The sequence below is a fragment of the Doryrhamphus excisus genome, linkage group LG16, assembly GCF_037039965.1.
Source record: "Doryrhamphus excisus strain RoL-2023G ecotype Guam linkage group LG16, RoL_Dexc_Guam_v1.1, whole genome shotgun sequence".
NCBI lineage: Eukaryota > Metazoa > Chordata > Actinopteri > Syngnathiformes > Syngnathidae > Doryrhamphus > Doryrhamphus excisus.
Window position 1 is genome coordinate 5,953,380 of NC_136372.1, and position 14,713 is coordinate 5,968,092.

Sequence of the window (14,713 nt, forward strand, 5' to 3'; positions counted from 1 at the left end):
TTGATTGTGTTCTTCCGCCGTGTGTGCTGTAACTAATTCTCATGCGAATCTCATATTTATGGGCTGAAATTAAGTTTTTAATTAATTTATGGGCGCATGGTGATACATTGTAAACCGAGGGCCCGTATAGATACTGCCACACGGAGGTAGAGGTAGACTTCCTAGCTCCTGTTTAATGATTTATGTAATAATTTGCACAGTTCTTTGTCTCACCAAGGTGGATAAGTGGTAGAAGATGAATAAATATTTAAGCATTATTAGAGCCCTCTAGACATAAAATAACACCCCTATATTGACTTTTAAACTCTTAATACCCAAAATTTGTAAACAAAAGGAAATAAAACCTTTTAGGGGCTGCAGAGTGGTTAGTGCACAGGCTTCACAAATAGGAGACCCGAGTTCAATTCCACTTTTGGCCATCTCTGTGTGGAGTTAGCATTTTCTCCCTGTGCATGCGTGGGTTTTCTCCTGGTACTCCGGTTTCCTCCCACATTCCAAAAACATGCTAGGTTAATTGGCGACTCCAAATTGTCCATAGGTATGAATGTGAGTGTGAATGGTTGTTTGTCTATATGTGCCCTGTGATTGGCTGGCGACCAGTCCAGGGTGTACCCCGTCTCTGGCCCCGAAGTCAGCTGGGATAGTCTCCAGCACCCCTGCGATCCTTGTGTGGATAAGCAGTAGAAAATGAATGAATATTTAAGCATTATTAGAGCCCTATAGACATGAAATAACACCCCTATATTGACTTTTAAACTCTTATTACCCAAATTTGTAAACAAAAGGAAATGAAACCTTTTAGGGGCTGCACGGTGCACGAGTGGTTAATGCACAGGCTTCACAAATAGGAGACCCGAGTTCAATTCCACTTTTGGCCATCTCTGTGTGGAGTTAGCATTTTCTCCCCGTGCATGCGTGGGTTTTCTCCGGGTACTCCGGTTTCCTCCCACATTCCAAAAACATGCTAGGTTAATTAGCCACTCCAAATTGTCCATTGGTATGAATGTGAGTGTGAATGGTTGTTTGTCTATATGTGCCCTGTGATTGGCTGGCGACCAGTCCAGGGTGTACCTCGCCTCTCGATAGTCTCCAGCACCCCTGCGATCCTTGTGTGGATAAGCAGTAGAAAATGAATGAATATTTAAGCATTATTAGAGCCCTATAGACATGAAATAATACCCCTATATTGAACTCTTTTTACCCAAATTTGTAAACAAAAGGAAATAAAACCTTTTAGGGGCTGCACGGTGTGCGAGTGGTTAGCGCACAGGCTTTACAAATAGGAGACCCAAGTTAATTTCCACCCTAGGCCATCTCTGTGTGGAGTTAGAGGTAGAGGTAGACTTCCTAGCTCCTGCTTAATGATTTATGTAATAATTTGCACAGTTCTTTGTCTCACCAAAGATCCAACATGGGGATCGAGTCCAGGTACTTTAATCCACATGCATTATTCCATCTTCACCAAGGCCGTTTTGCTCGCAGCCTCATGTTCGTCCTTTAGGGTTTGGTCTCAGGATGTCACGGCGTCACAGCTACTCCTCAGCATGAAGCCTGCAACGGATGTGACAGTCTTACCCGCATCGCCTCGACAAGGCCACGCTCCAGCGATTCATTAGGCTAACTCCGAGTCGCTAAGTGAGTCGCTAAAATGTAGCGCTAAGCTGATGAATCGCCGGATAAATTGCCAGGGGATGCGTCTCGCTTTTTTTTTGCGGAGGGATCTCTATCACTGATCAGTACCCCCCACCCCCACCCTCGCTCCTCTTCTCCTCCCCGTGGGACTGTGAGTTGTTTTTCTTTGCAAGCCTGGGGGTCACTTTAAGGACAAAAGGGATGAAGAGGAAGCAGGACTTTCTGGAATTAGCTTGGCGTGAGTGTTCTCTGGCACTCTGCTTGAGTGCAATGCTAATGAGCAGAATTAAGAGATAACTGCTGGAGCTGACAGGAGGGCCAAGAGGGGCTCGTCACATTTCAGACCCCAAGAAAGTCAACCAGCCAGCCTAACAAGTTGGCTCCACAAGTAACACAGGACGTCCTGTGGAGACTCAACTTAGCAACTTCCTGTGTTATTAGGCAACTTTGTGGACACCTATTGCCTAGATGTGATATTAGAGATGTTTCCGAGGCTCTGCACAAGTCGTCACACATGTCAAAACCACACCACTACTTCGGTCAGATCCGCTTGGAAAAACTTTGACAAATCCCAAAGACGAAGCTTGCGAGCCTTCAAAAAGTCAAAAAATCTGACAAGTCTGCATTGCACACGGCCGGGAAAAACTTCCAGACGGCATGTGAATTTGAAATGATGATATCAATGATACTTTTATGCTAGCGGTAACACATTTCTGTTTAAATGTGCTCTATCATTTTGTCATTTCAATGTGCCTCATTTACTTTTACATACACTATATTCAATAGATTCATTCATTCATTCATTTTCTATTGCTTATCCTCACAAGAGTCGCAGGGGAATGCTGGAGCCTATACCAGCTGTCTTTGTGAGAAAGATCTAGAAAGGTTATTGTGTGTAGCTGCTCTATAGGAGTCCACAACTCAATATAAAGGGTCGGAAAATCAACATAATAGGTTCCTTTCATTAATTAATTCATTTTCTACCGCTTATCCTCACAAAGGTTGCAGGGGGAATGCTGGAGCCTATCCCAGCTGTATTTGTGAAAAAGGTGGGGTAGAAGGTCTAGAAAGGTTATTGTGTGTAGCTGCTCTATAGGAGTCCACAACTTAATATAAAGGGTCGGAAAATCAACATAATAGGTTCCTTTCATTCATTCATTTATTTTCTACGTCTTATCCTCACAAGGGTCGCAGGAGGTGCTGGAGCCTATCCCCGCTGTCTTCGGGCGAGAGGCAGGGTACACCCTGGACTAGTGGCCAGCCAATCACAGGGCACATACAGACAAACAACCATTCACACTCACATTCATACCTATGGACAATTTGGAGTCGCCAATTAACCTAGCATGTTTTTGGAATGTGGGAGGAAACAGGAGTACCCGGAGAAAAACCCACGCATGCACGGGGAGAACATGCAAACTCCACACAGAGAGATGGCCGAGGGTGGGATTGAACTCGGGTCTTCTCGCTGTGAGGCCTGTGTGCTAACCACCATTTCACCAAAAATGGCTGGCACTGAACGAGTTAAGTTGAGTTAACCTGACAAAGTGAGTTGGGCACTTGTTTAGATATTTGAGTTGATGCTTGAAATGTATATATGTATTTTTTTTTGTTGGGAACCGATATTTTCCTGAAACTTCCTTTTGTTCTACTGCTGATTACTAAAGAATGGAAAATGGTAGAAATCAGTCAAAATTGTCTAAAATGGCCGCTACTGAAGGGGTTGAATTTTCAAACATGGCTGTGATTGAATGAGTTAACCCTAACCACTCGTCCACCGTGCAGCCCTATTCAATACATTATTACAGTTAATCCCTGGTGTACACCCACATTACATCATAACATAAATAAGTATTTGTGAACACCCACGGTGGATTAAAAAACAAAGTCATGCATCCAAGGTAAATTAATTCTCGATATAGTAGTATTAATTAACAATAACTGTAAGTAATGTTGAATATTTGTATTACATAACTAATAACTGTAAAAATAAATATCCTTATTACATCTACGGTTGATTCAAACGGTATAAAAATGCCAGAGGTACAACAAAAGCATGTGATTAAACGCGGTGTAAATATAGTACATTAGAAGGGCATGTTTTAAGTGCATACATTTCACATTTGTATTATTTACTTGTTGTGTGTGTGTGGGGGGAAGGGGGGCGGTTATGACTGCCATAAAAGTCCATCTAAAGAGAGTAATGATGGAAGGCTGCTAAGAAGGTTTAAGGACACATCTTTTGTGTGTCACGCTCAAAGACGAGCTTAAAAGTTCTCGTCTCCATTCAATCTTGTCTCAGGTGGAAGAGCGTCCCTCAATAGAGCGGCTGCAGAGAATTGGAATTGATGGAAAAGAACCAGAGTGCGGGGGGAAAAAAAAAGAAAGAAAAAAATGCTTCTTGTCAGCCTCGGTCCAAACATCCATTCACCCTCAGGCTTTAATTACTGTGCAAGGATAATGATTCAAATCCAATCAGCTCTCTTGCTCTTAATTTGTAGCTTCCATTATGAAGGCAAGCACTTCAGCTCCTCACAAGTAACACCAAGCCCTCGTCGACTCGACCACGCCCAGGAAAATCAGCGCATATTATGTGCAATGTTCAAACCCTATTTAACACATGCTTGTTCTTTTGATTTACCTTGGGTGTCTTTTTTTTGTTTGTTTAATTCACCGTGGGTTCAGCAATAAATAAATAATAAAAATATTCAATATTACTTTGAAGGGGGTCACCAATAAGTAATTTAGACAAATATTGCACAGTGAACGAGTGGTTAGCACGCAGGCCACACAGCCAGTTTGATTCCACTGTCGGCCATGACTGTGTGGAGTTTGCACGTTCTCCCCGTGTATATGTGGGTTTTCTCCGGGTACTCCGGTTTCCTCCCACATTCCAAAAACATGCTAGGTTAATTGGCGACTCCAAATTGTCCATAGGTATGAATGTGAGTGTGAATGGTTGTTTGTCTATATGTGCCCTGTGATTGGCTGGCAACCAGTCCAGGGTGTACCCCACCCTCTCGCCCGAAGACAGCTGGGATAGGCTCCAGCATCCCGCCGACCCTTGTGAGGATAAGCGCTAGAAAATGAAAAAATATTTAAGCACTATTAGAGCCCTCTAGACATGAAATAACACCCCTATATTGACTTTTAAACTCTTATTATCCAAATTTGTAAACAAAAGGAAATAGAACCTTTTAGGGGGTGTACGAGTGATTAGGACACAGGCTTCACAAATAGGAGACCCAAGTTCAATTCCACCCTCGGCCATATCTGTGAGAAGTTTGCATGTTCTCCCCTTGTACTCCGGTTTCCTCCCACATTCCAAAAACATGCTAGGTTAATTGGCGACTCCAAATTGTCCATAGGTATGAATGTGAGTGTGAATGGTTGTTTGTCTATATGTGCCCTGTGATTGGCTGGCAACCAGTCCAGGGTGTACGCCGCCTCTCGCATGACCGTACTGGTCGTAAGAAGATATTATTAAATATTCAACTGTACTTCCAGTTATATTATAGTTTAACCATTGCCCTAGTTTTTTATTCACTGTGGGTGTATAAAATAAAATATTAACATCATTTTCAGTAATTGTGTATTATTTAAAGGAACATGCACATCTAATGTACCATACAGTATTTGCTGGTCTGTCTGTGTTTGCATACACAAGAAGATGAGTCAAAAATCCGCCATTTATGCATATGGCTCCTGCTGAGGAGGACACTTTGTCATCCGGTTGTTGTGACATGCACAACTCAGTGTTTGTGTGTGTGTGTGTGTGTGTGTGCGTGTGCGTGTGCGCGCTGGCAGAGTCGACCCTGAGAGCGTAATGGATTCCTGCACAGCGAAGGACAATCGTAGCTCATGGCCAGTCCAAGCTCATCCTCTGCTCAGCTCAGCTCAGCTCCATTCCAGCTAGGCCTGAAGCCATCTGGATGATACACACATATACACACACACACACACACACACACTCTTCATGTAAGCATGTCATTCAAAACTTTCAGCCAGCTAACTCTTCCTTTCAGCTCCGTGGTCTCGGTATGAGGTTCTGATGGTCGTCCAGCTGCTGTGTACTTTCACTACAGGCTAGTTAAGAGAACAAGGAGGCCACAGTGTAATCCTGCTGTGACATCGCCACGCCACGTGTGCACACGTAACCGAGCGCGTGTCGCAAGGTGTTTGCTTTGTTTTTTTTTTGCATATATATAGTATGTGTGTGTGTGTGCCGGCTAGCCTCGCCTGCTGTTTGCATCTCTGCGGCTTTAATTAGTATGCGCTTTTGCATCTCGGTCTTTGTGAGCCCGGGCGCTCTCATGCTGGCAAAGCAGAAAAGATGTGAGGTGTGCGAGTCAGTCAGCCCTGATGGAGTTAGTTACAACGACTGCATTTAGAAATATGAACAAGTCAATTGGCAGTGAATCATGTAGCACAGCGCTGCAGGATGACTGACATCCACATTGACCCACATGGGCGCCCGCCCTCGTTCACTGGAACGAGCTAGTGGATGAAACCCAAGCAGTGTCAGGGAAGTGGGGTTGATTCAGGGTGGAAATGTAAAAGCGACCCACCCCTCCCCGTGAAATTTGAGCTAAGTCTGTTTTTTTACATTTGACAGCACGCGCAGCGTCCTCCTCGACTATCAATGGTGAGTCAAAGCCGTCTGCTCCTCCAGCACAGTTGGCAGCTGCGCTTCGACCCGTTTAGCAGTCCTCCGACGCCGCGCTCCAGCTCACAGAGGATTCAGTTATTTTTTTTTTTACCCCCCCTTCCACCCCCTTGCGGCAAGTTTTGTTAGTTCAGCACCACGGACAGCAGCTCTGACCGCTTCACTTCGGCTGGCAGGCTTAGAGAAGAAAAACTGGCTGTCCTTCAACATGGAGGACTGGACTTCCAGATTACTGATTTCTCTTTCTGTCCAATTCTGTCGGTGCTAGCCAGAATTTTTTTTTTATGGTTACAATAATCCCTCGTTTACCGCGGCAATCCGACTATAATTAGTGAATTGTATGCAAAGTAAGATTCCTTATTTATAAATTGAACATTTTTGCAGTTAAAACATAGAAAACCAGCTTATGACCTTATAAATATGCTTTTTACAACAATTAGAGCCATCTAGACATGACATAACACCCCTATAGTCACTTGTACACTCATATTACCCAATATAGTAGACATAGTAATGGTAATGGTAATGGTTTTATTTCATTTGAACATGCATCAGATTACAATTGAATGCATCACATAATCAGTTCACAGTTCCACATGTCCAAAAGGAGTAGGAAGAAGCAAAGCTTATTAAATCCTACCCCTCCATCTGGTACTTTTACAATCAGTAACTGTTACATTTGTTCACTTCCTGCATTTCTAAGATAATTTAAGTTTTTTGTTTTAATTTAATTTAATTAATTAAACCAGTCCTGGGTGTACCCTGCCTCTCGCCCGAAGACAGCTGGGATAGGCTCCAGCACGCGGTTGAAAATGAATGAATGAATGAAATTTAATTTAATTTAATTTAATTTAATTTAATTTAATTTAATTTAATTTAATTTAATTTAATTTAATTTAATTTAATTTAATTTAATTTAATTTAAAGTTTTTTATTTTATTTAATTTTTTTTTCTATAATACATGTGTTCCCCTAAGGGGGGTTGGGTGAGGGGCAGACATGCTTGCCATGGGTTACGTCCACAACAGTAGCCAGTAGGGATTATTGTGCCTGTTGTATAAGTCTGTTGTTCCGGCGATCAAGTCTGGTGCTTGTGTGTCTCACTGACCATTACAACATGACTGACACCTACTAGCCACTGTAGAATAGTCAATATTCTCAACATTTTTGTATTTGAGTTCAATTAGCTATAGCTGTCTATCTAGGCAAAATGTAACATTTGCTTTTTTTTTTTTTTTTTTAAACTTGAAACAGCATGATTTTTGAAAACCGTGATATATTTGAGCTGGGAAATTGGACATGCGAAGTGTGGAGGGGTGACTGTACTGCAAAAAACGATGGTCTGTTTAACAAGAGCACTGTGTTGTTTGTTTTTAAGAAGCTACTGAAAAAACACTAGTCAAAGATTCTGTATATGATGGGAGCGCTGTTCTTTTTTTTTTGTTTTTTTTTTAGGTATCTGCTGCAAAAATGCAAATCAAAGATCCTCTATGACAAGAGTTCCCTGCTATTTATAGGAATCTGCTGCAAAAAACTTTAGTTTCCCATCCAAGGGAGGCAGTGAAAGGTGTACAGTTGAAGAGACGACTGGAGAGAAGAACTCTCTCAGCACCTCTCTGGATCCATCGTTCATGCCTCTCAGCCTGGCTCACCGATTAACCCCGTGTACCCCAACCCCCCCCAGACCCCCCCATACACCACCCACACCCCTCTGCCCTGCTGTCTCCTGTCCACACAGAAGCTGACCACCGTGCATTGACACGCATGTCAAACAGCACACACCAGAGACAAAAGGCTAGACTGACACCTTTTTCTTCTTCTCTCTCTCTCTCTCTCTTTTCGTATTCAGCGCTCTACTTCGAGCGATGCCGTGAAGGACGCGACTCCCACAGTGAGCTCGGGTGTAGGAGTTTGTTAACATTTGACACTCTCACAGTTTGTCTCGCGAGCGGCGCCGTGTCTTGTCGGAGTCGCTGGAAATTATTTGTCTGCCAATATATAATGTGTTGTGTCACCAATGTGACGGGGTGTGTGGGTGTGTTTGTGTGTGTGTTTGTGTGTGCGCACATCCTATGAACACTGTGAATCACGTTTGCGACGCAAATGGTCAAAATGCTTAGAATGTCATGATAGCATACATTCATTCATTTTCTACCGCTTATCCTTATAAGGGGCCATGGTGTGCTGGAGCCTACCCCAGCTGGTCTCTCGCGTTCTCTATGTTTCTGGACTGGCCGTGTTTGCTGGTTTTGGCCGTGTTTGTGTTTGGTTTTAGGTAAAATGGAGGAGTCCAAACACACTGAAAAATGAAATAATGCAATTGGGACACTTTGAGATTTTGTAAATGTAGATATGCTCAGATTTTTTTTTTGTGATTATGACTTTATTCCCACATTGTTTTGACTTTATCCCTGTAATATTAGGATTTTTTTCCAATACTTTATAATACTTTACTGAATGTTTCTCATAATATATATAATACATGCTCCCATATACTCCCTGCAATTATTTTTCTCATTAGAATCGGACTTTTGTTTTTCAATATTTTGACTTTATTCTGGTAAAATTACTGCTGATTTTTCGATTTCATTTTCCACATATTTCACCTTTTTTCCAGTATATTATGTTCTCATAATTATGACTTTATTCACCTAATATTTTGACTGTATTTTGTGACATTATATTCATTCATTCATTTTCTACTGCTTATCCTCACAAGGGTCATGGTTGATGCTGGAGCCTATCCCAGCCGACTTCGGGGCAAGAGGCGGGGTACACCCTGGACTGGTCGCCAGCCAATCACAGGGCACATATAGACAAACAACCATTCACACTCACATTCATACCTATGGACAATTTGGAGTCGCTAATTAACCTAGCATGTTTTTGGAATATGGAAGGAAACCGGAATACCCGGAGAAAACCCACGCATGCACGGGGAGAATCTGCATCATAGGGTGGAATCAAACTCAGGTCTCCTAGCTGTGAGGCCCACACGCTAACCCCTTGTACACCGTGCAGTCCCAAATAAATGAAAATGTATTTATTCATTAATTTTCTACCGCTTATCCTCACGAGGGTCGCGGGGGATGCTGGAGCCTATCCCAGCTGACTTTGGGGCGAGAGGCGGGGTACACCCTGGACAACCATTCACACTCACATTTATACCTATGGACAATTTAGAGTTGCCAGTTAACCTGTTCGCATGTATGTTAGCATGAGAACATGCTAGCATACATGTAATACAGATATTAAAACATTATACTCACTACACTCATTGTACTCATTTGTAGTTATAGCACAAAATAAACTGTTTACAACTTTCTAAATATGGTTTAAACATTATCAGAGCGGCGGCGCGGCGCTCAAGTGGTTAGCAAACAGACCTCACAGCTAGGAGACCAGGGTTCAATTCCACCCTCATCTCTGTGTGGAGTTTGCATGTTCTCCCTGTGCATGTGTGGGTTTTCTCCGGGTACTCCGGTTTCCTCCCACATTCCAAAAACATGCTAGGTTAATTGGCGACTCCAAATTGTCCATAGGTATGAATGTGAGTGTGAATGGTTGTTTGTCTATATGTGCCCTGTGATTGGCTGGCAACCAGTCCAGGGTGTACGCTGCCTGTCGCGCATGATGACAGCTGAGATAGGCTCCAGCACCCCCCGAGACCCTCGTGAGGATATGCGGTAGAAAGTGAATGAATGAATGTTTTGTGGTTTACTATGGCCTATTATTCAGTGTGGAAGTGGTAAAACCTGGCGACCAGTCCAGGGTGTACCCCGCCTCTCGGCCAAAGACAGCTGGAATAGGCTCCAGCACCTTCCGCAACCCTCATTAGGATAAGCAGTAGAAAATGAATGAATGAAACATTATTAGAGCCCTCCAGAAATGAACTAACACCCCTATAGTCAGCTTTACACTTGTATTACTCATATATTTACATAATAAGAGTAAAAAAGAGCTGCAATATTTGAATTACAAAGTCATGTCCTCCAGGGAACCGAATGAATGTTTTTTTTTTATTTTAAATCATACAGTTATGAATTCCGATTTTTTTTGTAGAATGCCCTTTTCTGTTCCTTGTGCACAAAGCTGGCGCCATAAAGGCATTCTTATGTGGAAGAACAGCGTCTCAACCTTTTCAAGCACCCCCTCTCTCAGGTCCCACACCCCCACTTCCCCCCACAAAATGCTGAAAAGCCAGTGAAAGCTGACATTTTCACATCCCGGAAGGGTCATAGCCTTGTGTCCCGATACTTTTGCTGCTCCTACGTTCCCCTTCCATGAGGATGTGGACCTCGTCTAACACCTCATATCATATTTACAGCGCAGACGCAGTAAAGCGCCTTTTTATATGAAATAAATCAAGGTTGGTAGAGTTATCATTCATTTTTTTTTTTTCTTTTTCCGTCTTCTCCTCTCCCCAGCACTGAGCCGGTCGATGATGCCCTTTGGCTTGATGCGGCGAGAGCTGGCGTGCGAAGGCTACCCCATCGAGCTGCGCTGTCCCGGCAGCGACGTCATCATGATCGAAACGGCCAACTACGGACGCACCGACGACAAGATCTGCGACGCCGACCCCTTCCAGATGGAGAACGTGCAGTGCTACCTACCCGATGCCGTCAAGATCATGTCACAGAGGTAAATCAGCAGTTTGAGCATTGTGTCCGTCAGCTGGGATAGACTCCAGCATACCTTTTACTTTTCAGCACCTTGGTCAGTGCTTATTGTTTTTTTTCATATAGAGGATCTTTGAATCGTAGATTATATTGTTGGCTTGCATTAACATATTGCTTCTTCTCTTAAGTACTTTATGAATTATTTTCAAAGACCCCCCCACCCCTTCAACGCCACCCCCACCCCCCTTCCCCAGGCCTATAGACTTTTCAAGACGTGGCCACAGGAAGAATTGAGTTGAAAAGCCCTGGTCCAAAAGATGGAAGGAACACAAGAGGAGGAAGTAATTTCACACTAGACTAGATCATGTGACAGCTGCACCCGTGGGGAGGGGGCGGGAAGAGTGACGTAAGAGTGGTCGCTCTCCAGGGGGATCGTGAGTGAGAGCAATTAGAGGTGAGAGAACATGGAAGGACGACACGGCAAACACTCCTGGCCGAGTGCGGCGGGGAGAGAAAACGTTCATATGCACGCAACGGCGGCGTGGAAAAAGCACATCGCCGCATGCCTTCTCACGAAGCGCACACACACACGTAATCCAGCTCTATCTCACTTTTAAGCATTTCTCCCGTGTTGCCTCTTAAACCTCTGGTGCTTTCACACCATCTCGCCGTCGTGTTTCGCAGTCCTTTATTTGCCCCCCCTCTCATTTCTCTCTTCCAATCTAGCCATTTACGCACACACACGCACACACACACAAATGCTGCGCCTCCATTACATTTGTGATGGATAGCGGGGAGAGGGTTTTCATTGATCTGAGCTCAGAGGAAGCAGATGCTGAGCGCAAACACCGAGATCAGCTGCGAGGAACCCAAAGAATGCACTTGCAACAATAATACAAATATAAACATACACACACACAGTGATACACACTGCACATCTGCTGGAGGTGATTGATTGCCTACCCACTGGTCACGGCTTCAGGTGGCATCCAGTTCAAGAACGCTATCAACCAATCTGCTTAATAACAACTAAAATACGACTAAATTAAATACTGGTACAGTGAGTTGTACAGATCTTTCTGTTTTCATTTATTTTCTACCGCTCTTATCCTCGCGAGGGGTGCTGGAGCCTATCCCAGCTGTCTTCAGGCAAGAGGCGGAGGGTGGAATTAAACTCGGGTCGCCTAGCTGTTAGGCCTGCGTGCTAACCACTCGTCCGCTGTGCAGCCTGCTTAGGCGAGTTTTCATTCATTCATTCATTTTCTACCACTTATCCTCACGAGGGTTGCGAGGGGTGCTGGAGCCTATCCCAGTTGTCTTCAGGTGAGAGGGCGGGGTACACCCTGGACTGGTGGCCGGCCAATCACAGGGCACATATAGACAAACAACCATTCACAGTCACATTCATACCTATGGACAATTTGGAGTCGCTAATTAACCTAGCATGTTTTTGGAATGTGGGAGGAAACCGGAGTACCCGGAGAAAACCCACGCATGCACGGGGAGAACATGCAAACTCTACACAGAGATGGTCAAGTGTGGAATTGAACTCGGGTCTCCTGCACGCTAACTACTCGTTCACCGTGCAGCCATAATACAAAGTTCATTCATTAATTTCCTATCGCTTATCTTCACGAGTGTCACAGGGGTGCTGGAGCCTATCCCAGCTGTCTTTGGGCGAAAGCGGGGTACACCCTGGACTGGTTGCCAGCCAATCACAGGGCACATATAGACAAACAACCATTCACACTCACATTCATACCTATGGACAATTTGGAGTCACCAATTAGCCTAGCATGTTAACCTAGCACGGAGTACCCAGAGAAAACCCACGCATGCACGGGGAGAACATGCAAACTCCACACAGAGATGGCCGAGGGTGGAATCGAACTCTGTGTGGCCTGCGCGTTAACCACTCGACCGCCATGCAGCCCATCTTACTGTTTTGTTGACCTTATTTCTTAAGCTGGTGGCTTTAACAGATGCACTGCTGTTTTTAAGTATTTACAGCAAAAATGTTGGTCAAAGATCCTCTGTAGTAGTAAAGATCCTCTGTATTAGCGGAATTCTTTGCTGTTTTTAATGATTTCCTGCCAAAAAACAAACAAAAACCTCACATGACAGTAATTTTAAAACTGTATCTTTGTGTTTGTTCCAAAAGGGTTTCTTATTTTCTCCCCTCATTTTTGTCTGTCAGGTGTAACAACCGCACCCAGTGTGTGGTGGTGGCGGGGTCCGACGTGTTCCCAGACCCCTGCCCTGGAACCTACAAGTACTTGGAGATCCAGTATGAGTGCGTCCCTTACAGTGAGTACCCACAGCCAATCACATTTTTTTTTTTTTTTTTTTTTTTTACCACCACCCCCTCACACCTTCGCTGTTCCACTATCTTGCGAGACCCTTGCGAGACCCTCACACACATCTTCTCTCACACACACACACACACACATACGTATATTGACACAGCAGTCAAGATCTGAGCATGATTTTCACATGGACCCCCACCCCCAAAAAGCAAATGTAAGCTTTTTTTAGACATAGAAGGCAAGTCAAAGATCCTCTATTCCAATCTTTTTCTACCTAAAAACTATGCATTCTGCCATCTAGTGGAAGAGATGTTTAATTGTTGTGGTTGTCACTATACAGTACTGTACATTGCTCCATAGATGAATGAGCAGATACATTATTTGTAGTAAATAAACAATCTTTTCTGGCCCAATTACATAATAATGAATCATTTCCCGTGGCTTCGCACTACCTTGCCGCGGCACGGTGGTTGGGAATCACACATGTGGATTGATTGTGTTGATGCTCGCACTCATCTTTATTATTAGTATTGTTATTTTCCTTCACTGTGCAGGATAACCAGGCTGGATTTGGGGTGCCATAAACGTGGTTTTTTTTTTCCTTCAGGTGTACATGTGAAGCATGAAGATGCCCCCCTCCCCCTCCCCCCAAAAAAAGGAAAAAAAAAAAAACCCTGCTAACCTGCTTTGCTCTCTTCCATTTCCTCCTCATCATCGCCCTCTTAGTCACGCTCTCTTTCATGACCTTTCCTCCTTCCATTTCCTAGCATCCTACATATGCCCTCTAAGCTCCTGAAAGCTTCCTGTCATTCCTCCTCATTTTTGCACCCTTCTTCCATCGTTTGCCGTCTTCTCTGCTGTCTCTGCTGTTTCTTGTTCCAGGTGAAAACGTCCTCTTCTAAAAAGAAACTCAGGGACGCCCAAGTGATTTTTTTTTTTTTCCCCCTTCGTCTTTGCCCTTCCTCTGCTCAATGCTTTTGTGCCCGTCAGTTTACCTTGTGAGAGAATTATACAATAACCTGAGATAAGAAGTTAGCTTCACGCTACTGGTGTGTAAATCTCCTCAAGTGTTCCTCTCCAGTGTCCTCCGTCCCTCACAGAAGATGTCTCTCTATTTGGTGTAACCCACTTGCCTACACTGGCTTTGTAGTTATGCTATGCTGCATTCAAGAGCACTTGGAAGTAGGAAATGACTATATATATATATATATATATATATATATAGTTATGACTATAAATGATATTTATATCGTGCCTAGGGGTTGTGGTGAAAATGCTTAGGAAGACATGCTAGTGTATGTCTAATAAAAATATCCTCATTAAGCCAATACTCACTCACTTATGGCCAATTAGTTGCTAAAGCCCCACTCGTGCCCCAGCAAATTTTTTTTTTTTCAACCAATCTTGCTCAAATTTTACACACATGTACTCGACAGGCCCCTAAAGATGTGCTCCAAATTTGGTGGTGATTTGACCAAGTAGACTAAAGT

General features: G+C 43.7%; 1 protein-coding gene across 10 annotated transcripts in view; it reads left to right on the forward strand.

Annotated features, from left to right (window-relative positions):
• Positions 1-14,713, forward strand: part of adgrl1a (adhesion G protein-coupled receptor L1a) — a 234,461-nt gene that overhangs the window by 153,346 nt on the left and 66,402 nt on the right. For all 10 annotated transcript variants that reach the window (XM_078797091.1, XM_078797090.1, XM_078797097.1 and 7 more), the window contains 2 exons: positions 10,726-10,939; positions 13,115-13,224. In XM_078797091.1, coding sequence (XP_078653217.1) covers positions 10,726-10,939; positions 13,115-13,224 — 324 coding nt within the window. The remainder of the gene's footprint in view (positions 1-10,725; positions 10,940-13,114; positions 13,225-14,713) is intronic.